The sequence below is a fragment of the Cervus canadensis genome, chromosome 9 (genome assembly GCF_019320065.1).
Source record: "Cervus canadensis isolate Bull #8, Minnesota chromosome 9, ASM1932006v1, whole genome shotgun sequence".
Taxonomy (NCBI): Eukaryota; Metazoa; Chordata; class Mammalia; order Artiodactyla; family Cervidae; genus Cervus; species Cervus canadensis.
The window spans coordinates 16,792,743-16,817,956 of NC_057394.1; the positions used below are offsets into that span (position 1 = coordinate 16,792,743).

At 42.2% G+C, this 25,214-nt stretch overlaps 1 protein-coding gene across 1 annotated transcript in view; it reads right to left on the bottom strand.

Moving 5' to 3' along the window:
• The window catches only part of LOC122447239 (ATP-binding cassette sub-family C member 4-like), a 245,412-nt gene that overhangs the window by 207,007 nt on the left and 13,191 nt on the right, over window positions 1–25,214 (bottom strand). The window contains exons 6-9 of the mRNA XM_043477775.1: window positions 20,853–20,942; window positions 16,645–16,742; window positions 15,900–16,025; window positions 14,177–14,426 (exon numbers count right to left, since the gene is read on the bottom strand). Of these exons, the coding sequence (XP_043333710.1) occupies window positions 14,177–14,426; window positions 15,900–16,025; window positions 16,645–16,742; window positions 20,853–20,942 (564 nt within the window). The remainder of the gene's footprint in view (window positions 1–14,176; window positions 14,427–15,899; window positions 16,026–16,644; window positions 16,743–20,852; window positions 20,943–25,214) is intronic.

Here is a 25,214-nt window from a genome sequence, read left to right on the forward strand (position 1 = left end):
GCAGGCATGTTCTAAGCCTTTAAACTATGGCAAACTGGCAGACATAGAACAGGAGGAGAAGGAAGCTCCTGGTAAATTCCTAGATAGACTGAGAGAAGCCCTTCGCAGATTCACTGAGATTGATCCCGAAAATGAAGAAGGGAAAGTGATCTTAAAAGATAAATTTCTCACTCAGTCAGCTCCAGATATTCGCCGTAAGTTATCAAAACGGGCGTATGGACCAAATCAGTCTTTAGATAATCTGTTACAACTGGCTCAGACAGTCTATTATGGTAGGGAATATGAGGAAAAGAAAGAAAGGCAGAGAAAGACGAAGGAAAAGGCGGAAGCCCTCGCAATGGCTATGAAAACCGTTCTTAAAAAAAAAAAAAAAAATGCCCAGAGGGACCCAGGTGAAAAGGGATGGGCTTGCTATTGCTGTGGAAAGGAGGGGCATCTCAAGCGGGATTGCCCTCAAGCATCTAAGCCGCCCCCGGCTCCATGTCCGGTCTGCAAGGGACCACACTGGAGGAGAGACTGCCCGCAGAGGCGTAGGTCTCAGGGGTCTGACTCTCAAGACAATCAGGACTGAAGGTGCCCGGGGGTCCCCACACAAGCTCCCATCCTAATTACACCTGAGGAACCCCGGGTATTAATAACAGTGGGAGGCCAATCCGTCAATTTCCTTTTAGATACTGGGGCAACTTACTCCGTGCTTACTGAAGCCCCTGGCCCACTTTCTTCCCGATCCGCTTCCGTAATGGGACTGTCTGGACGAGCCAAAAGGTATTATTTCAGTTATTCTCTATCATGCAACTGGGATTCTGTGCTATTTTCACACGAGTTTCTTATCATGCCAGAATCACCCTCACCCCTTTTGGGGAGGGATATACTGAGCAAAGTCCATGCCTCTGTTTTCATGAATATGGAGCCTTCCCTTTCTCTCCCTTTAGTTGAACAAAATGTGAATCCTAGAGTATGGGCTGATGGAAAATCTGTGGGTCGAGCACAAAATGCTATTCCTGTAGTTGTCAAGCTCAAGGACCCACACCTATTCCCACATAAGAAGCAGTATCCACTGAAACCTGAGGTTAAGGAAGGGTTAAAACCCATCATTGAGAATTTAAAGGAGCAGGAACTATTAGTTCCCTGTAACAGTCCATGCAACACTCCTATTTTGGGTATAAAGAAATCAAATGATAAATGGAGATTGGTTCAAGACTTACAAATAATAAATGAGGCTGTAGTTCCTTTACACCCCGTGGTGCCTAATCCTTATACTCTATTGTCTGAAATTCCTGAACAAGCCAAATATTTCTCAGCAATTGATTTGAAAGATGCCTTCTATTCAGTGCTTTTGGCGGAGGAAAGTCAATTTCTATTTGCCTTTGAAGACCCTACTCAAACAGCTTCTCAGTTAACCTGGACAGTTTTGCCCCAGGGATTTCGTGACAGTCCTCACTTATTTGGACGAAGTTTGCCACGGGATCTACAAAACTTTAATAGCTCTGAAGCGGTGGTGTTACAATATGTAGATGATATTTTGCTCTGTGCTGAGACAGAGGAAGCTTGTTCACGAGCCTCAGAAGATTTCTTAAACTTTCTGGCAGGCTGCGGTTACAAGGCATCAAGAGAAAAGGCTCAGCTTTGTCAACAATCTGTTAGATATCTGGGCCTAATCATATCAGAAGGGACTAGGGCCATAGGCCCTGAGAGAATTAAACCTATACTAAACCATCCCCTACCTATGACTTTAAGACAATTGAGAGGATTTTTGGGAATCACAGGCTACTGTCGTATTTGGATTCCAAGTTATGGGGAACTTGCCCGGCCTTTATATACACTTATAGCTGAAACTCAGCAGGCTCAAACCGACAAACTGGTTTGGTCTCCAGATACTCAAAAGGCTTTTAAGGTTCTTCAGACTGCTCTCCTGCAAGCTCCCGCTTTGAGTTTGCCCACAGGGTCAGAATTTAACTTGTTTGTCACTGAAAGAAAAGGTATGGCCTTGGGAGTTTTAACACAACCCGGAGGGCCTCACCAGCAACCTATTGCTTATCTAAACAAAGAATTAGATGTAATTGCACGTGGGTGGCCCCACTGCCTAAGAGTAATTGGGGCCACGGCTTTATTAGCACCTGAAGCTTTAAAAATAATTAATGGACGAAACCTTACTGTACTGACTTCTCATGATGTGAGTGGAATCTTAAATTCTAAGGTTAATATTTGGATGACAAACAGTAGCCTTCTTTAATATCAGTCATTGTTGTTAGAAGGACCAGTAACTAAACTTAAAGTTTGTGGAAATTTAAATCCTGCCACTTTCCTTCCTGAGAAGGAAAATGAAACACCTGATCACGATTGTTCCCAATTTCTAACTTTAAACTATGCAGCTCGGGAGGATCTAATGGATACCCCATTAGACAATCCTGACATGGAAATATTTACAGATGGCAGTTCTTTGGTTCGGGATGGAAAGCGTAAAGCAGGTTATGCTGTGGTGACTGATGAACAGGTTTTAGAAGCAAAATCTCTCCCCCAGGAAACCAGTGCCCAGTTAGCAGAGCTTGTGGCTCTGACCTGAGCTCTAGAGTTAAGCAAAGGGCAACAGATGAATATTTACACAGATTCTAAGTATGCTTATTTGACTTTACATGCTCATGCTGCAATATGGAAAGAAAGACAGTTTAAAACAGCAACAGGAGAACCTATTAAGCATTTCAGAGAGATTGAGAGACTTTTAATGGCTATCTACTGTCCTAAAGAAGTAGCGGTTATGCATTGCAAAGGGCACAGCAGGGATGGGAGTAAAGTAGCTGCTGGTAACCTGTTAGCTGACTCTCAAGCCAAAAAAGCAGCACTTTACGAAACCCCCTCCCTACAGACGCCTTTGATCTGGACAGGTCCTGTGGAACAGGAAAAACCACAATATACTGAGGAAGAATTAGAAAGATACGAGAAAAGAGGAGCAAAGATTACTGATAAAGGATGGTTACAGTCCGAAGATGGACGATTAATAATTCCTGAAAATGCTCAGTGGAAAATTCTTAAGGGTTTACACCAGAGTTTTCATTTGGGTGTAGAAAGTACTTACCAGATGGCCTCTCGTTTGTTTGAAGGTAAAAATGTAATGAAAACTTTAAAGAACACTATCAAATGGTGTGAGGTTTGTCAGAAAAATAACCCAAAGACTGAAAAGCTAGCAAAATCTGGATTACAATGAAAGGGAAAGTATCCTGGAGAGGACTGGGAAATTGATTTTACTCATATGCCAAAAGCTAATGGATATTCTTGCTTACAAGTTTGGGTGGATACTTTTCCTAGATGGATTGAGGCGTTCCCCTGTCATAGTGAACAAGCTAAAGAGGTTATAAAGATTTTAATCCATGAAATTATCCCCAGGTTTGGGCTGCCACGGAGCCTTCAGAGTGACAGTGGCTCCGCCTTTAAAGCTGCTGTAACTCAGGGGGTGTCTAAAGCTCTAGGAATAGAGTATCACTTACACTGTTCCTGGAGACCCCAATCCTCAGGAAAGGTTGAAAAAGCTAATGACATTATCAAAAGGCATCTGTGCAAATTAACTCAAGAGATGCAAGACAACTGGATTAAAGTCCTACCCATAGCTTTAATGAGGGCTCGAACTGCCCCAAAAAAGGAGGGGCTGTCCCCCTTTGAATGTATTTATGGAAGGCCTTTCTTATGCACAGACATTGTTATAGATCCTGAAGCCTTGGAGTTAACTAATTATGTAACTCAGCTCTCAGTTTTTCAACAGGCATTAACAGAACTCTGGGAGACAGAGCCGACTCCTGACCCAGCCTCTGAATCCAGCAAATCAATATTTGAGCCAGGAACCGAGGTCCTCATAAAAACATTGGGATCTGGGGGCCCATCCCTCGAGCCTCTCTGGGAAGGCCCTTACCAGGTTATTCTTTCTTCTCCCACAGCTGTCAAAGTGCCAGGAATTGATTCATGGGTACATCACACTCGAGTCAAGAGGTGGCACCCTGACCAGAATTAAGTGATGTCATTTTGTTTTTACTTTCTATGCTCTGACTTTGTATGTTTCAGATGGGCCTGATAATCTATGTGAGCCTACTTCTGCTGACTCCAGAAATCCTGAGTCTGCTGTTTGATCCTCAAAACAATGCCTTCCTGTCCTGGGCTCACTCCTATGCTGTGTTCCACAATCGGTCTAACTGCTGGGTCTGCGGAGCAACCCCCTCTTCATCAGTGGAAGGCTTCCCGTGGTGGACATCTCCACTTCAAAGAAAAGACTTTCTCCAAGTCTGCGAATACCTTCATGGCTTTAGATATTCTGACAGCTGCACAAGGAGGAACTTGTGCCATCATTCATACTCATTGCTGTACATATATACCTGATATGAGCACTAATGTTACTCATTTTACTAAACACATGAACAAGATGATTGGGGGCCATGGATACTCCTGAAGCCTCAATCACCTCACTTTGGGCGACGTTAACTAGTTCCCCATGGTGGAAAACTATCTTAATTACAATAATTCTGATTGTTTTGTTTTTGCTGTTTGCTCCCTGCATCTGTAACTGTGTAACTGGATTTGTCTCTAGTCGCATGAAAGCTTTTAAGTTACAAATGGTTGCTCAAACTCCTTTCCATCACTGCAGCTTCTTCCGACTACTATTTGGGGCCCCTGGATCAGACATCCTCACTATGAGGATTAGGAGAATACGTTGCTTCACCAATTTAGGGACAACGCCCCCTGTCAGCTCGGAAGCAGTTATGGAATGAGAACGATGCCCCTTTTCCCTAGGCAACATAATTCTCCTAAAAGAAAAGGGGGGAATGAGAGGGTAACAGGCAGGAAGGCCAGGGGTCTCCAAATGGAGGAAACAGGCTGCAAGTGCCAGACATTTTTATCTCTCTTAAACGGCAGGAAGGAACAAACCAGGGATATGTTTTTCCTTCTCTATACAAATTTAAAAGGAGGTTTCTCTTAAAATGCTGTGTTGCCATGACACCTGGTCTCACCTAAAGCTAACTACTCTCAAACCTTGAGTTAACCAATACATTTCTTTTTCTTATGGAAATGCTGTCTTAAGCTATGTTAATGTGCCCCAGACTCTATCTTCAAGTTGGTTCAGCCAAATGGCCTAACTTACTTACTCAAGTATTGTTTCCCTAATCTATGTAAAGGAAACTATTCGTTGGTAATCTGCCCTTCTACAAGATTCAAGTCAATTGTTTTATGGCCAGGGATGAATTATCTGGTGCCATTCTAAATTTTATGACATTCCTTTCTTTTCATTAACAGACTGTGACTATATAACATACAGCTAAAGACTAGGAGGGGTGTACTCTTTTGCCCCCTTCTGATGCCTATGTTGGAAGCTTTCTCTATCTCCTTTATACTTTAATAAAACTTTATTACACAAAAGCTCTGAGTGATTCAGCCCTGTCTCTGGCCCCGGATTGAATTCGTCTCCTCTGGAGGCCAAGAATCCCGTGTCTTATCGTTCAGCAACAACCTTTCACTAGGCTTCAGCAGTACATGAACAGAGAACTTCTAAATGTATATGCTGGGTTTAGAAAAGACAGAGGAACCAGAGATCAAACTGCTGACATTTGTTGGATCACAGAAAAAGCAAGAGAACTCCAGAGAAACATCTACTTCTGCTTCATTGACTACACTAAAGCCTTTAACTGTGTGGATCACAACAAACTGGAAAATTTTTAAGGAGATGGGAATACCAGATCATGTTACCTGTCACCTGAGAAACCTGTATGCAGGTCAAGAGGAAACAGTTAGGAAGAGGCATGGAATAGACTGGTTCCAAATTAGGAAAGGAGTATGTCAGGGCTGTATATTGTCACCTCGCTAATTTAACTTTTATGCAGACTACATGATGTAAAATGCCAGGCCAGATGAATCACAAAATGGAATCTAGAATTTTGACAGAATATCAACAATCTCAAACATGCAGATGATACCACTCTAATGGCAGAAAGTGAAAAGGACCTAAAGAGCCTCTTGATGGAAGTGAGAGAGGAGAGTGAGAAAGCTGGCTTAAAACTCAACATTCTAAAATCTAAGATCACAGCATCTGGTTTCATCACTTCATGGCAAATAGAAAGGGAGGAAGTGGAAACAGTGGCAGATTTTATTTTCTTGTGCTCCAAAATCACTTCAGACAGTGACTGCAGCCGTAAAATTAAAAATGCTTGCTCCTTGGAAGAAAAACTATGACAAACCTAAACTGCATATTAAAAAGCAGAGACCTTACTTTGCCAATAAATGTCTGTATAGTCAAAGCTATGGTTTTTCCAGTAGTCATGTGTGGATGTGAGAATTGGACCATAAAGAAGGCTGAGTGCAGAAGAACTGATGCTTTTGAACTGTGGTGTTGGAGAAGACTCTTGAGAGTCCCTTGGACAGCAGGAATATCAAACCAGTCAATCCTAAAGGAAATCAATCTTTGAATATTTATTGGAAGGACTGATGCTGAAGCTGAAGCTCCAATACTTTGGCCACCTGATGCAAAGACCTGACTCACTGGAAGAGACCCTGATGCTGGGAAAGACTGAAAGTAGGAGAATGGGATGACAGAGGATGAGATGGTTGGATGGCTTCACTAACTCGATGGACATGAGTTTGAACGAGCTCCAGGAGAATGGTGAAGGACAGGGAAGTCTGGCATGCTGCAGTTTTTGGAGTTGCAAAGAGCTGGAAACTACTGAGCTACTGAAGAACAAGAACAGAAATACTGCAGTGGGTATCCATTCCCATGGACAGAGGCACCTGGTGGGCTATAGTCCATAGAGTCACAAAGACTCAGACATAGCGACTAACACTTCACACTTCAGCCCAGAATATTAGACCTGGGTTTTCTGGCTCAGCTGGTAAAGAATCTGCCTGCAATTTGGGAGACCTACGTTCGATCGATGGCTTGGGAAGATCCCCTGGAGAAGGGAAAGGCTACCCACTCCAGTACTCTGCCCTAGAGATTTTCATGAACTGTATAGTCCATGGGGTCGCAAACAGTCGGACATGACTGAGCGACTTTCACTTTTCAAGAAAAGATGTATTTATGTTCTATATCTTTTTTAAAAAAGGTGATCCTATTGTATAGCACAGGGAATTATATTTAATACTCTGTAATAAAACATAATGAAAAATAAACTAAAAATTTAAAGAAGAATTTACATACTTTAAGCTCAACACATGCTAATATATTGAAAGCTCTCTTGAAAATAAGAAAAAGAGCAACATGTCAAATGCCTCAGGCTGCTTTTACACTTAATCTCCATTCATTGTAAGCCTTATTCCTGATCCCAAGAATGTTTATAACATATTCTCAGTAAATGAGAAAGTCACATTTTACAGCATATGTAAAATCTCAAAATTCTCTAGTAAATCTCTGTCACAGTTGTCTTTTAGCAGTCATGATTTTGGAACGGAAGGTTTCTTACCTTTTCCCAAAAAAGCAGTAAATGCCTGCACATCCACGATTGTTCTACCATTTGATGGCAGCTGAGGGTAGCACTGTGACATCTCATCGAGTAACAGAAAGTTCTACAGAAAAAGGCAAAATATAGATTGTTTATACTGCAAGAACAAAGCACAAACAAAACAACTGCTTCTCTGAAATTTGCAATAAAAATTTTATACAGCCTACCTATGATTTTATAGCTGTATTTTATTAGGTCTTGGTTCACTTGAGAAATAGTATATAGTATGTAATATACTATTATTATAGTATATATACATCTAAGTATATAATACAGTATAACATATATATAATATAGCATATACATACATATATATAGTATATGTGTATGTGTGTGTGTGTGAGAGAGAGAGTGTGCATGTATGAAACAGATAATAGAGAATTCCTGGCCATGAGGCTATCTTTGCTACTTTCTCAACAAGTGTGCTGGTTCTTCTCTCAGAAGAAAATATGGCTTCAAACTCCAATGCATTTAGAACCTGGACATCTCTATTGTTTTACTTCTGTGTTACCAACAATGAACAGGTGAGCTGGAAGGAAATTATTTCATAAATTTTAACTGAATCCCACCAGGTGCCAAGCTCCATGTGACACTGCTAGGAACACAGAGAGGAAGGCCCTTCCCAGGCCATCAGGAATCAAGTGGCACAAGACAGGCTGAGAACACAAGACCAATGACAGACACTCTGAGTGCAAACCCTGTACACTCTGCTTTCCCCCTCGTGTGTGTCAAATCCATATCACTGCTTGTCATTAACTACCACTTAAGTCATCATTCTAAAAAGAAAATGATCTTAAGTTTCTACACCTTAAAAAATATTTTACCAGCATCTTTTCACAATCACTGTCTCTTCTCCTTAGTCAATGCCCTCTCTCCTCCACAGCAGGAATGGCCGCACCCAGCACTTCTTATCTTCTACACTACTTAGCAGCTAATTGATTCAATGTAGCTGAACAAAACAAAGTTCTATGAACTGCTACATAGGACAAGTGAAAGTGAGTGAAGTCGTTCAGTTGTGCCTGACTCTTTGTGACCCCATGGACTGTGGCCTATCAGGCTCCTCTGTCCATGGGATTTTCCAAGCAAGAATACTTGAGTGGGTTGCCATTTCCTTCTCTAGGAGATCTTCCTGACCCAGGAATTGAACCCGGGTCTCGCACATTGGAGGCATATGCTTTACAGTCTGAGGCACCAGGGAAGTCTCACATAGGACAAACACACAAGAAAACTCCCTCTTGCCTTGCAAATGCTAGACATAATTCAATAAGAAAAGCTAGAGTGGTAGAGATACTGAACAAACAATTTATACCACTCGCACTCTTCAAGGTCCCCAAAACTGTGAACATGTTGCAGAGACTACTGGCTGTGCTCAAAATCTGCTCTTGTTCTTCCATGGTTAACAAACCCTGGATTTTAGCTGACCCATGGCAGCATGAAAGAGTCCCTCTGTCTCCAGCCTCCGGAGTAGATAGATGCAGCCGTGTGACTAAAGCCAGGTCAGTGGAAACTAACAACAACCAGGACCTTCCTCTACCCCACAGCCCAGGTCTTGGAGGCTGCCAGCTGGATCAAGGTCACCTGCGGTGAAGTAACAAGAAAGAAAGAGTCTGGATCCCTACACCATGGAGGATCACACTAACCCTGGGACTTGTTATGGGGTAAATTGTATCCCCACAAAAAAAGGCATGCTGAAGTCCTAATCCCAACTACCTGAAAATGTGACTTTATTTGGAAATTCAGTTGTTTTAGATGTAATCAATTAAGGTAAGATCACAGTGGAGTAAGGTGGGCTCTGAATCCAATATGATTAGTGCCCTTAAGAGAGATGCAGACACAGATACACACACACACACACACACACACACACACACATACACATACAAAACCAGCTACCTGATGATGGAGACAGAGGCTGGAGTGATGGCATTCACAAGTGAAGGAATGCCAAGGTTTGTCTGTAACTACTCAAAGCCAACAGAGGCAAGAAAGGATGCTCCCTTACCTGATTCAGAGGGATGCTGACCCTCCTGACACCTTAATTTCAGACTTCTAGCCTCCAGGACTGTAAAACAATACATTCTTATGGTTTCAAGCCACTTGGTTTGTGGTACATTGTAATGGTAGCAGCAGGAAACTCATACAGAACTTTATAAGGATTCTTGCATGAGAGAAAAACAAATGACCTGTGTAATCAGCTTTAACATGGATAACTCTGGCACCCACAGGCAAACTGAATTCTTACCAACAAACGGTCAACTGAAACAAGCATGTTAGGATGTTTGAGAAAGAAAACAACACATAAATAGTAATCTACTACCTTAAACAACATAAACACTCTTCAAGTCCTTGACACCCCATATATCATACCTCAGAGTCATAAATGTGATTGCAAAACTTCTACTTCAAAAGAACAACTGGTAAAAGCTGAACGTGAAAACCCCTGTGCAGGAAAAGAAAGACAGGACCCTTGCATTTCTCTCAAAGACCAGCTGGCGGGAGACTTGATCCTCTCATTCCCTCCTCCTCTCATCCAGGCTCACAGAGAACCTAACATTGGGCAATGCTACTTCTGTCCACACCAAACCCGTGTCCAGCAGGAGGCAAGATGAACAGACAGTGGTCTGAGGACTTCTCTGCAGGCTCTCAACTACTGCGTCCTCTCTCCACACCACCTCTCCCTTCATCAGACATGTAGCAGCTCTCATCTGTTCTTCCACAGCTCATCTCTTTCCCAATTCTGCTTTCCTCTCAAAGCAACATAATTTCAGACTCTCACTTACTAATTAATCATTTCAAATACTGATACCTTTCTTTTTCTGATTCCTTCCTGAGTTCTCCCCTACACCACCACACTGACCCCAAACACACCACTCCCTCCTGATCTCTCTACAGCACCTCCAAGAGTGTCCACCACACTTAATGCCCCCTGTGATCAACCAGCACCTAAGTCCACACTCCCCAGGTGACCTCTACTTCGACACCCTGAGTTCTGACTGCATCCTTCCTTCTGACCCATCTCAAATACTAAGCTTTCTGGGAACCAGCTCAGCACATCCCTGGCTGGCGCTGCCCTCCCTACCTCTGAATCCCCAGAGGAATATTAAGTCCCATAGAGGGGAGACACTATGTCATTTATGCACTTATACAGTCCCAACTCCAGCTAAGACTGAGTCTTGCACAATCAGACCGTATGGTTGTTCAAATCAGTCCAACCACTGACTGCATGGCTACAGCCTTACATAGTAAACACTACAGCAACAAGAAAAATGCTATGAGGCCGGCTGGGACCCAGGGCCCTTTATGGGAGCACTTGCACCTGGACAAACGACTCCTTGAGCAACAAAATACAAAGAAATCGTAAGGGACTAAACATAACTGAACGCATGGAAAGGCAATTATGAACAGTAAGGTACAAAAACACCACAAGCCAACTGACATTTCTGAGCTGCTGGGAGCAAAAGCAGGGAACTGTGTATGATCTTGGCACACGACACCTATAAGATGGTGGGCAGACCACATAAGTCACCCCTCTGGCTCAAACCACCAAACCTCCCCTACCCTCACCCCACTTAAGGAACCAGTCCATCCTTCTCAAAGAGTCAGCAGGGCATCAGTATTTTGTTTTCATACTTTGTGATGCAGCATAAACCTCAAAAAGCCTTGCTTGAATTTCTCATCTGGGATATATCAATTTCAATTGATTAAAAAGACCAAGGGCCATGGAGAGTAATGTATATGTTATATATCTTGTCTATACAGAATCAAATACAATTTCAGCATAAGCGTGTAATCAAGACATCAATACTCAATGTGTGTACATTAGAACAGGAATTCCCACTTTCAAACAAAAAAAGCACCTGAAGTGCTGGCTGAATTTTTCTCCAGGACTCACTCTGATGAAAAAGCTGAAATTAAATGGCGATTAGAGCCATGAAGTGCAGACCCAGAACAGGTTATGCAGGAAAGTATCAACATTAGAACTGCAGCCAAAAAGACTGACTTCCCAGTGGTGGTAAGGGAAAACCTAGAGCTGCTTTGTGAATAATATAACCTCAGAGATACCTTTTACTGGAGGCAAAAGTCACTGAAAAGTATTAGCACTTTGAAGTTAAAATCTTTCACAATCCTATGGGAGTCATTCAGTGACAAGACCATGGGTCCCCCTTCATCACTTAGAGAAAAATAGACTTCTTGGGCTTATGAGGTCATATTAAATCATTCATTTTCACAGAGATGATTTAAGCTTCATTTTAAACAGAAATACTTGAGCACCTATTGTGTGCCAGGCCCTTGTCTTCATGATAAAAATTATTTATCCCTAACTATTTAGGGACAGTTAGTTTTTAAAAGGAGACAATAGGCATGGTGGGAATCACACATTTGAAAGGATGAGGGCAGCTAGAGAGAGGCTTAGACACTAAGTAAAAGGAGAACAGAAACAAAAATGCAGAGGTCAGAAATCAACAATAAAACATCTTTGGTGGAAAGAATCCAGTTTTAAACACAGAGAACTAAGTGAGTTTGAGGCCACGTTTCCTGCCCAGGGAACAGGGACTTCTCAGCAGTTCCTTCCCCTCCGAGACCAGAGAGGGATCCAAGTCATCCTAGGACTGTGCACAGTCACTGCCTAGACATTCCAGTCAGCACAGGAGATGCAATTTGTTTACATCTCCTACTTTTAGACATTTGAATCATCCTGCAGCCATCACTGCACGGCAGGGCCTGTGTCACTGCTATTAACACCACTGCCACTAAATGAGCACAGATCTTCAGTTCAGTTCAGGTGCTCAGTCGTGTCCAACTCTTTGAGACCCCATGGACTGCAGCACACCAGCCCATGCAGTCAGGGACTGCAGCACTCCCTGACCATCAACAACTCCCGGAGTTTACCCAAACTCATGTCCATTGAGTTGATGATGCCATCTCATCCTCTGTCATTCACTTCTCCTCCCACCCTCAATCATTCCCAGCATCAGGGTCTTTTCCAATGAGTCAGCTCTTCGTGCCAGGTGGCCAAAGTACTGGAGTTTCAGCTTCAACATCAGTTCTTCCAATGAACACCCAGGACTGATCTCCTTAAGCATGAACTGGTTGGATCTCCTTCCTGACAAGGGACTTTCAAGTGTCTTCTCCAATGCCACAGTTCAAAAGAATCTATTCTTCAGTGCTCAACTTTCTTTATAGTCCAAATCTCACATCCATACATGACTACTGGAAAAACCATAGCCTTGACTAGATGGATCTTTGTTGGCAAAGTAATATCTCTGCTTTCTAATATGCTGTCTAGGTTGGTCATAACTTTCCTTTCAAGGAGTAAGCATATTTTAATTTCATGGCTACAGTCACACCATCTGCAGTGATTTTGGAGCCCCCCAAAATAAAATCTGCCACTGTTTTCACTGTTTCCCCATCTATTTGCCATGAAGTAATAGGACCAGATGCCATGATCTTAGTTTTCTGAATGTTGAGCTTTAAGCCAACATTCTCACTCTCCTCTTTCACTTTCTTCAAGAGGCTCTTTAGTTCTTCTTCACTTTGTGCCATAAGGGTTGTGTCATCTGCATATCTGAGGTTATTGATATTTCTCCCGGCAATCTTGATTCCAGCTTGTGCTTCTTCCAGCCCAGGGTTTCTTATGATGTACTCTGCTTGTAAGTTAAATAAGCAGGCTGACAATATGTAGCCTTAACATATTCCTTTTCCTATTTGGAACCAGTCTGTTGTTCCATGTTTAGTTCTAACTGTTGCTTCCTGATATGCATACAGATTTCCCAAGAGGCAGGTCAGGTGGTATGGTATTCCCATCTCTTTCAGAATTTTCCACAGTTTATTGTGATCCACACAGTCAAAGGCTTTGACATAGTCAATAAATCGGAAATAGATGTGTTTTTTTTTTTTTTGGAATTCTCTTGCTTCTTGGATGATCCAGTGGATGTTGGAAATTTTATCTCTGGTTCCTCTGCCTTTTCTAAAACCAGCATGAACATCTGGAATTTCACAGTTCACATACTGCTGAAGCCTGGCTTGGAGAATTTTGAGCATTACTTTGCTGGTGTGTGAGATGAGTGCAATTGTGCAGTAGTTTGAGCATTCTTTGGCATTGCCTTTCCTTGGGATTGGAATGAAACCTGAGCTTTTCCAGACCTGTGGCCACTGCTCAGTTTTCCAAATTTGCTGGCATATTGAATGCAGCACTTTCACAGCATCATCTTTTAGGATTTGAAATAGCTGATCTGGAATTCCATCACCTCCACTAGCTTCATTCATAGTGATGCTTCCTAAGGTCCAGTTGACTTCGCATTACAGGATATCTGGCTCTAGGTGAGTGATCACACCATCGTGATTATCTGGGTCATGAAGATCTTTTTTGCACAGTTCTTCTGTGTATTCTTGCCACCTCTTGTTAATATCTTCTGCTTCTGCTAGGTCCATACCATTTCTGTCCTTTATTAAGCCCATCTTTGCATGAAATATTCCCTTGGTATCTCTAATTTTCTTGAATAAATCTCTAGTCTTTCCCATTCATGGATCTTATGATACTTCTAACACACTTTACTTAAGAAAAGAGGGAAATACATACACTTTGGTAAGACTGCCAGCTTGGCACTGAAAGAGTTAAATCTCACCTAACTGGCACACAGTGACCCCACATAAAGGTTTTTAGGTAAAATCTGCCTGTAACTTTAAGAAGTTATTTTTCACTAAACCTTGATTCTTTGGATGCTGACAACGGCCTCTGATAACTTCTTGATGGCCATGGGGAAGTAGAGGGTGCCCGAAAACCGCAGAGCCTCAAACAGTGTCACCACCATAAACACTTGACTGGCTGTGATCAGGTTGTCAAGGAGCTCAATAGTGATGAAAGTGACAAAAATCATGATCTTGCTCAAAGTGAAAAATGTTGCCAAATTCATGCCCCTAAGGTAGGAACTTCTCAGAATCTTGGAAATTTCCTTCCTAGAAAAGAAAGTAGAACATAGGATTTAAAAGAAGCATCAACATACAAGACATGAATTCAGTGCCCCATGTGAGTGGCCCTTTTCTAGAGAGTAGACACAGATTAAAATAAACCATCCCTCATATCATGGAGACATTAGCATAGTACACACCCAGGTGTCTGCCCAACACCAGGACCACAGATTTCATCATCACTTCACTCTTGCAAGTAAGGGGAGGCTTAAAGTCACACTTTCAAACATTCTGGGTCAGTCAGACTGGGTTTGAACATTCATTCAACAAACATTCATAATCACAAGTCCTGTGCTGGGCTCCTCACAGAAAGACACAGCCTGTCCCTTCCAGGGGCTCATGAACCTGTGGGGGAAGAGAATTAGCAACCACAAAATTGGGAGACAATAGACAGAGATGGTCTGCACAGCCCCTAAGGGAGCCCAGAGCAGAGACATGTAACCCAGAGCAGTGGAGTCAGGGCAAGTCACACACACACACACACGGACCCTGAGAAGATAAGCTGGAGTCAGTCAGGCTTGGAGGAGGCCAGAGAAGAAGGGACATGGGAGCAGGGGGCAAGGGGGCTCCCCAGAAAGGTGCAAAGTCAGAGGTGACAAAGTGGGGTCAGAGAAATGCTCATAAGATATTTTAGTCTACAAACCTGAAGCAAAACAAAAGGAACAGCATTTTCATAGCTCCTTTTGAATGAATAGTAGTGATTCATGAATTTATTAGTGGTAAAGAATCCACCTGCAATGCAGGAACACAGGTTCAATCCATGGGTCAGGAAGATCCTCTGGAGAAGGAAATGGCAACCCCACCAGTATTCCTGCCTGGGAAATTCCATGGACAGAGGGGCCTGGTGGTGAGCTACAGTCCATGGGGTCACAAAGAGTTGGATACGAATGACTAAACACAACAATGAAGAATAACGAGAGATGGGAGGGAGGTTCAAAAGGGAAGGAATATTTGTATACTTATGGCTGATTCATGTTGAGGTTTGACAGAAGACAGCAAAATTCTGTAAGGCAATTATCCTTCAATAAAACATAAATAAATTTAAAAAAAAAAGAATAGTGATTCATATAGTTCAGCTCGATATAGGTACACCAATCTCTATAATCTCCCCATTTATGGGTCATCAACATAAATTACAATCTTAATTTGAATGTCATTGTCTCAAATACTATCTTAAAGACATTGCTTATTGAGATTCGAGGTATTGAGAACTGCTTAGAATTTCATTTCTATACAACTAAGAAGCATATGTATTTTTTCCTTTGAGAATATGGTAAATGGAAAAGCAGGTTAAATGATGTCTCCACCATACTCCTTAACCTTCCTGTAACATGCGGACAACGCAGTGAATAGTAAGTATTGGTGAACTTAAATACTTCTTTGGTAAGACATCTAAAGCATCCAGTAGAATAGGAAATAAAGCATGAAAACATGGAGTGACATCTATATATATAAACTTACCTTCTCAGTGTGGTAATAAGGTCTATAAATGACTTTTCCCAAGCATTCATTTTTATTGTTCTGATGCCAGTTATGACTTCGCTCAAGGTCCTGATCCTGTCGTCTGTGAGAGCTGTGGTCTTATTCCTGAGGGGACAGATGTGAGAGATGAGCCTTAGTGACCACAGCCCAACTTTCCTTAGTAGCAGCAGGAGTAGTGGGCATGGGGGTGGGGGTGGGGGGTAGTGGCCAGGAAGCAAATGGTTCTCTACAGGCCTTTTGCACTTAGAACACAGGCAGGTCTTACTCAAAGTACAAACGGAGAAGAAGGTTTCAATTAGGAAGCCAACCATTCAGCCCATTTCAAGAAGTAACTTGGAGAATGTGCAGCTTTGGCTAGGGAAGACCTGAAATGAGTCAGATACAAACCATGATCTGCTCAAGGAGGTCACAGTCAGGTAGGGAAGGCAGAAAGACACCCAGGAAGATAATGTCTGTGCTGTAATAAAAAAGGAGAGAAGTTCTGGGGAGCAGAAAAGATGGGACTGCTAATTCCAGCAGGAAAGGAGAACAAGAAGAGCTTCAGAGACCTGGTAGCACTGGAACAGGGCTTCAAAGGATAAAGAACATCTCTCCACAGCAAAGACAGGAAAGGAAATTCCAAATAAAGAAAGACACCAAGCACAGACCTGCACACACACAACATACACAAGAACTCAATGAGCTTCAAATAGCACAACATCTCCATCACCTGACAACCACCCACCTCCAACCCTCTGGGACCTGCTTCAGGTCTAACTCAGCAGCAGAAGGCTCTTTACCACCAGCCACTTTTCTATCACATGTGCTGCTGTGAATGTGGGACTTCATAAAGACACAATGAAGATCAGCCTGGCCCTTAGGGGGCTTATAACTTAATGGAAACATGAACATAAATACCTGAAAAGGCTCCAACACAAGCATAACAAAAATATATGTGATGAGAAATGGACCTCCAAGATTATTACTATTTAACAATACTTAAATAATTTGGACATGGGCAAATTCTGCTGAAGGAAACTACTTATTCAGATATGGTGCCAAGAGGAGCCAGTGAATGTCTTCGCTGTTCCTGTTTCAAGATGGGCCTTCAGCATAAGGTTGGAGCCTCCACTGGCTAAGTCTGAAAGGTCTACAACCCACACAAAGAAGACACTAGAGAAGGTGTTGGTCTTGTTTTTGAACAAAAGCATCAAGCAACTGTGATGTTACCAATTACATATTATCAAAATTTTTTTATCTTTTTATTGAAGGATAAATGCTTTACAGAATTTTGTTGTTTTCTGTCAAACCTCAACGTGAATCAGCCATAGGTATACATATATCCCCTCCCTCTCGAACCTCCCTCCCATCTCCCTCCCCATCCTATCCCTCTAGGTTGATCCAGAGCCCCTGTTTGAGTTTCTTAGCCATACAGCAAATTCCTGTTGGCTATCTATTTTACATATGGTGATGTAAGTTTCCATGTTATTCTTTTCATACATCTCACCCTCTCCTCCCCTTTCCCCATGACCACAAGTCTACTCTCTATGTTTTTTTTCTCCACTGCTTCCCTGTAGGTAAAATTTTCAGTACCATTTTTCTAGATTCCATACATATGCATTAGAATATGATATTTATCTTTCTCTTTCTGACTTACTTCACTCTGTATAATAGGTTCTAGGTTCATCCACCTTATTAGAACCGACTCAAAGGCATTCCTTTTTATGGCTGAGTAATATTCCATTGTGTATATGTACCACAAATTCTTTAACCATTCATCTGTTGATGGACATCCAGGTTGCTTCCATGTTCTAGCTATTGTAAATAGTGCTTCAATGAACAATGGGATACATGTGTCTTTTTCAATTTTGGTTTCCTCATGGTATATGTCTAGGAGTGGGATTGCCGGGTCATAACACCATACACAAAGATAAATTCAAAATGGATTAAAGACCTAAATGTAAGATCAGAAACTACAAAACTCTTAGAGGAAAACATAGGCCTAACACTTGATGACATAAATCTAAGCAAGATCTTCTCTGACCCACCTCCTAGAGTAATGGAAATAAAAACAAAAGTAAGCAAGAGGGACCTGATTAAACTTAAAAGCTTTTGCACAGGAAAGGAAACTATAAGCAAGGTGAAAAGACAACCCTCAAAATGGGAGAAAGTAATAGCAAATGAAACTGACAAAGGATTAATTTCCAAAATAAACAAGCAGTTCATACAACTCAATACCAGGAAAGCAAACAACCCAATCAAAAAGTGAGAAAAAGACCTAAACAGACATTTCTCCAAAGAAAACATACAGATGGCTAACAAACACATGAAAAGATGCTCAACTGTGCTCATTATTAGGGAAATGCAATTCAAAACTCAAAATGGCCCTCATGAAAAAGTCTACAAACAATAAATGCTGCAGAGGGTGTGGAGAAAGGGGAACACTCTTGCCCTGTTGGTGGGAATGTAAATTGATACAGCCACTATGGAAAATGGTATGGAGATTCCTTAAAAAACTAGGAATAAAACCTACATATTATCAATTCTTAAAACCAGTGTTTCTCTTACTGGAGTGATAAAAACAACATCCCAAAGCAGCTTTGCAAAAGCAGAATAACGAGAACCGCCATCCTGGCAAGATGATATTCCTATTTCCATCCAGAGAAGGACGGTCACTGCGATAGCCTGCAGCGGTCCCACCCACAGATAGTGCAAGAACGTTGTTACCTTGAGAAAGATAAAGCCTTCTTACAATGGTGTAAAAATCAATAAGGATACAGTGTGGAAATAATATGCTCTGAAGGAACAAAAGGAACCTAAACAGAAATTATCTCAGCGGGCTTTAAACCTGCTAAAGCAGAAATCCAAGTGTCCACCTGTCAGGAGCCGCCGGGATGCGCCCAGTCCGTGACAAGGTCATGGGACGAGAGAGGAACCTGTAAGGCAGCTCTTCCTCACAGGGGGCTGCCTCGGGGCCCAATATGTCCCCTCCGGAGCTGCCAGGATGAGAAAGGAAGCTGCAAGGCAGCTCTTCCCCTCAAGGTTGTCCCGGGGGCCCGGTATGTCCCTTTCTTCCTTCTGTCTTACTGTTGTGGGCTTTCTATTAATTTTTGGAAATATAATATATAGTAATAAGGCCTCACTGGAAAAGTCCAAGTCTTTTTAGAAACGCTCATGATTGCTCTGGCTCAGGACACAACCATAAACATCAAGTCAAAAAAGAAAAGGCCACAGGCATAGTTTGGCTGCTTGCTTAAAAGATTATAATGTTCTAGAATAGAAAAGAGTAGAGGTGTTTAGATTTAGAAGTAGATATACTGCTTTAGTTTACTTGCTCCTTAGTTGAAAGGGTTTTCACTATTGCTATTTTCTTGCTGCTGTTTGCTCATTGTTTCCCTTTCTTTAAACAACATGGGATATTATGGGTATTTTTATAAAATTAGAAAATGGGGTACATAGGGTTTCAATAGAAGATTTATATTAACCAGCTTCACTGCCATTATCTCACTATTAATAGAGGTGTTTTGCTGCTTTAGAGGTGTTTTTGCTGTTTAACAGTTAATCATTGTAAATTGAGATTTTGTGGTTTCAGGTAAAGAAAAATATCAGGTTTTTCTCATGGTACTATTCTTAGAAATGTCAAACATATTACTGTGACCCTTCCCATGTATTGTTTTATTGTCCAAAGAATTTACACTATACCTGAGATTTGTGGAACATTGTTTTTGTTAGAGTGAGAATGTTAGGCCATTGAGGCAAGAAGACTATGTACGGGACATTTAAGAATAAACCCTGTAATTGGAAATGTTCTAGATGAATGCATAGGGGAAAAACATGGGAAAAAAAATATTGACGGAAGCACAAACCAATATCTGATGTAATATGTGGTGACTTAAGGGGGAGGTAACGTTCATTCTATAAAAACTGAGCTGTCCTAAAAATAAAAAAAAAAAGCTACCTCTTCTACACAACCTTCTGTGTGTGTGTGTGTCTGTCTGTCTGTCTTCCTCGCTGACGCCACTCATCCCTTGGGTATTCCTGGTCCTGCCGGGTATGGACTTGGCATTCACCCCAGATGATGCCTTTCAGGGGCAGCACAGGGCTGGCTTCTGGGATGTCCCAGGAGAATCAGACCAGCAGCACTGAAGATGTGGATTTTGTCCACAACACAGATAAGCTCAGGGCTTCCCCAAATGCTCTGTGTCCTAGAATTTAGCCCCCAACTCCTCTGGGGAAGCCTGGCATCCCAGGAAAGCCTATATTATGGTACTTACCACTCTCTCTCCAGTAATTACTGGTATATTTATCTCCCTGATAGGCTGTGGCTTCTACAGGGAAGAAACAAGCTTTGTTGATTCCTGAAAGTGAGTAGAGGCCTTACTTCATGTTTGATGAATGAATACTTGAAAGCAAAGTGTCTAGTGCAACACAGATCTGACCAACAGCTACAATGCCTTGGGTCTTGTGATCTATGCATAAGGTCAATGGAAGAAAGACTGGAAGCGACAGCAAAGGGTAGGTTGTATCTGGCTGGGGACCACCCACTTGGCATTGTTCCTCACAGGCTCTCTATGCAACAGGCACTGAACAGGGCACAGGGGAAAGAACAATCCCTCCCACCAGGCCTTCATCAACTAGGAAGACAGGCCAGCAACACCCACACCACGTGCCAAGGAGGGCTATGCCAGGAGGACCCCGGGGGTCACTAACCAAGCTGGGCAAGAACACTGCTGCCTGTCTGTTATTAGAAAAACAAAACTCTCATTTATAGAACAACACATATAATTACATCAAAGCTGCACACAGAGAAATGAAAGTTGGATAAATGGAGCTTCTGTCTTATATCCTCAATGGAATCCTGGCTGACACCAAACCCTGGCACCTGGCATCCCAATAAGCTGAACCCAGTGAGAAGGACTGGAAATGGAAGAGGATCCCGCAGGGGCAGCTTACCTGGTCAAACCTGCTCACATCGTTGGACAGCAGGTTAACTATCTGGCCTGTGGTGGTCTTTCCCATGGCTGAGCTACTCAGGCAAAGGGCCTGAAATGAGAGAGGGAGACAGAGATCTGGATTCCTAAGGTGATACCAAGTCATCTTAGAACATAACACAAAGGAGCATGTGTTCTGGGGCCTTGAGTGGTGTCAGCATGAGCAGGATGAGCCCTGACAACAGGGCTCTAGGGACCCTTGTTCACCCTCTAACTCCTCAGTATGGCGTCAGCCCTGCCAGCAAGGACGGCAAAGGGAGGAGCAGGAGGTAGAAGCAAAATCCACCCCCTGTATCAGTGAACTTGGACCTGTCAGAAGGATAAAGGGTGTAGGCTTACACTTAAGAGACAACTAAGTAATTTTGAGCCAAATTAGATGAGCATGGAGTGGCTGCTTTAAGGAAGGAAATTTGGAAACTTGGACTATAAATCTGGACTCAATCATTCATTCTCTGGGTGACAATATTTAAACACTTTAGGCTTAGTGTTTTCATTCTGAAATGAGTGAGTATAATGTTCAAAACACTGTTCCTGTGAGGAAACTGTGTTCTTAATGCCAGTCTGCTGACTTTACAAAAACCACAACCCATGTTGCACAATCCCTTTATTTTGTAAGAAAAATGGCCTAGAGATCTGAGAAAACTGAAGAGACACCAGGAGCTACTTCAACAGACCACCAACCAGAGCTACTAATCCAAACATAATGTCATACTTTATAAAAATGTTTTGTTTACTTCTCAAGTTAAAGAAGAAAACCAAAGATCAAGTGAGAATGTAAAATGGTATAATCACAGTGGAAGAGAATATGGAAGTTTCTCAAAAATTAAACATGAAATTATCATACAATACAGCAATTATACTAAGGATATACTCAAAAAAGACTGGTCTAGACAAACTACACTCATATTCACAGCAGCTATGTTCACAATAGCTAAAAGGTAGAAACAACTGTCCACTGACAGATGAACAAACACACAGAATGTTGTATAGACCTACAGTGGAATATTATTCAGCCTTAAAAAGGAGTTAAATTCTGACACCTGCCATAACATGGATAAACCTTGAAGACATTGTACTACAGAACATAAGCTAGACACAAAATGATAAACACTGTATGATTCCACTTACATGAGGTACTAAAGTAGTCAAATTCACATAGAGAAGAAGTAGAACAGTGCTGGGTGAGGGGAGAGGGGTGGGGAGTTGGTGCTTAATGGGAGCAGAGTTCAGTTTGGGAAAAACAAAAAGTTCCAAAGATGAATAATGGTGATGGCCACACAATGTGAATGTACCTAATGACACTAAATGCTGCACTGAAAAGGAGTGAAAATGGTGAATTTTATGTTTTGTATATTTCACCACAATAAGAAAAGATCAATAATCAAAAGACAAAAGTAACTTTACCAAATCTATGGCAATGTATTAATAAATAAATGACAAGTCATTTATATATACCTTCCACAGGATCATTCAAAATTCCTCTGGAAAAGAGCATGAAAATGCTTAATGGGCCATGTTAGGAGTGGCAGATGTGCAGCCTTAGAGATCCCCTGGAGACCTGCCCCAGCCTGGAATCCATGGTGTAGACAAACTACAGCTATGAGCTTAGCAGCCACTTCATTTCTAACATTTGACCTGATTTCTTCCCAGAACCAGGGATCAGGAGGTGGGGCCCAAGATGAACCACAAATGTTCAGAGCGGCCTTTCAGAGCTGCTCTTTCGCATCAGTTTTGGGGTCCTAAGGAATCAGTCAACCTGTAACCTGAAAAAAAGTGTCCTGTTTTGCATCAGCAGGACTCTAGAAGCAAGGCTATGCACAAGGAAATTTTTTCCCCCACATTTCTGGAATTTTAGATTAGGTCAATGGTGTAATCCCCACAATTTCTGAATTCATATAGGAACCATCTTTTGGGTATAATTAAGCCAGCAAATGAACATCTCGGGAGATGGTTACATTCACATAAGCCAACGTGCCAGGTCAGATCACATTTCCAAAAGGCACGATTTCAAAATGTAAGAGGGAAGAGGAAGAAAAAAAGGTGGACAATGGCTCACCTGTGCAGCAAAGAGTGAGCTTTGACTAAACCATCACCTCACACCTAACTTAAAGCTTTCACAATGCAGTTCTGGTAAAATTTTGTAATTATTATGAGAGTTACAGAGAAGGAAATGGCAACCCAATCCAGTATTCTTGCCTGGAGAAACCCATGGACAGAGGAGCCTGGCAGGCTACGGTCTGTGGGGTCACAAAACAGAGTCGGACACAGCTGAGCAACTATCATTAACATGAGAGTTAGGCATGATCTGAAAAGACAAACATTTAGCCAATTGGTGGGGAAATCTGAGTATCCATCTCCTAAATGGTTAAAGATGCAACAGAATAACAAAGATGACGATAGATGACAATGAAGGCCCTGACTGGAATGTGCAGGCACCGCTGTAATCTCCTCATCACCCAGAAGGAAACCAACTCAGATGGTGCTGCCAAACAAGACAGTGAGATGCCAGGTCCCCAGGTTCACACAGTCCCGAGATGTACAAGACTCTGCTCAAGGAAAGATGAGATGACATCTCACTTTGTGCTGATAGAAGTATTCTGAAGTAATGGAAGCTCTAGATAAGCAGCAATCAGGTAAAAGAAGCAATATTTTCTATTTAAGGTGTTTGATTTTATCTTTCAATAAGGACTATATTTATTAATAAAAATTGTATATGTTTAAGGTTACCACAGCACAGGAGCAGCCCAGAGGAGCTACCCCACACCCGAGGTCAGGAGCAGAGGCCGAGAGGAGCTACTCCACGTTCAAGGTCAGGAGGGGCAGCCATGAGGAGATACTCCTCGTCCAAACTAAGGAGCAGTGGCTGCGATTTGCTAGAGCATCCGAGAAGAGATACCCCATGTCCAAGGTAAGAGAAACCCAAGTAAGATGGTAGGTGTTGTGAGAGGGCATCAAAGGGCAGACACACTGAAACCATAATCACAGAAAACTAGCCAACCTGATCACACAGACCACAGCCTTGTCTAACTGAATGAAACTAAGTCATGCCGTGTGGGGCCATCCCAGACGGACAGGTCATGGTGGAGAGGTCTGACAGAATGTGGTCCACTGGAGAAGGGAATGACAAACCACTTCAGTTTTCTTGCCTTGAGAACTCCATGAACAGTATGAAAAGGCAAAATGATAGGATACTGAAAGAGGAACTCCCCAGGTCGGTAGTTGCCCAATATGCTACTGGAGATCAGTGGAGAAATAACTCCAGAAAGATCGAAGGGATGGAGCCAAAGCAAAAACAATACCCAGTTGTGGATGTGACTGGTGATAGAGGCAAGCAAAAACAATACCCAGCTGTGGATGTGACTGGTGATAGAAGCAAGGTCTGATGTAAACAGTAACATTGCATAGGAACCTGGCATGTTAGGTCCATGAATCAAGGCAAATTGGAAGTGGTCAAACAGGAGATGGTAAGAGTGAAAATCGACATTCTAGGAATCAGCGAACTAAAATGGACTGGAATGGGTGAATTTAACTTAGATGACCATTATATCTACTACTGTGGGCAGGAATCCATTAGAAGAAATGGAATAGCCATCATAGTCAACAAAAGAGTCCAAAATGCAGTACTTGGATGCAATCTCAAAAATGACAGAATGATCTCTCTTCGTTTCCAAGGCAAATCATTCAGTATCACGGTAATCCAAGCCTATGCCCCAACCAGTAATGCTGAAGAAGCTGAAGCTGAACGGTTCTATGAAGACCTACAAGACCTTTAAGAACTAACACCCAAAAAAGATGTCCTTTTCATTATAGGGGACTGGAATGCAAAAGTAGGAAGTCAAGAAACACCTGGAGTAACAGGCAAATTTGGCCTTGGAGTATGGAATGAAGCAGGGCAAAGGCTAATAAGAGTTTTGCCGAGAGAAATGCACTGTCATACGACACGCCCTTCCACACACAAGAGAAGAACTCTATCACATGGACATCACCAGAGGTCAACACCGAAATCAGACTGATTATATTCTTTGCAGCCAAAGATGGAGAAGCTCTATACAGTCAGCAAAAACAAGATGGGGAGCTGACTGTTGCTCAGATCATGAACTCCTTATTGCCAAATTCAGACTTAAACTGAAGAAGGTAGGGAAAACCACTAGACCATTCAGGTATGACCTAAATCAAATCCCTTATGACTATACAGTGGAAGTGAGAAATAAATTTAAGGGACTAGATCTGATAGACAGAGTGCCTGATGAACTATGGATGGAGGTTTGTGACATTGCACAGGAGACAGGGATCAAGACCATCTCCATGGAAAAGAAATGCAAAA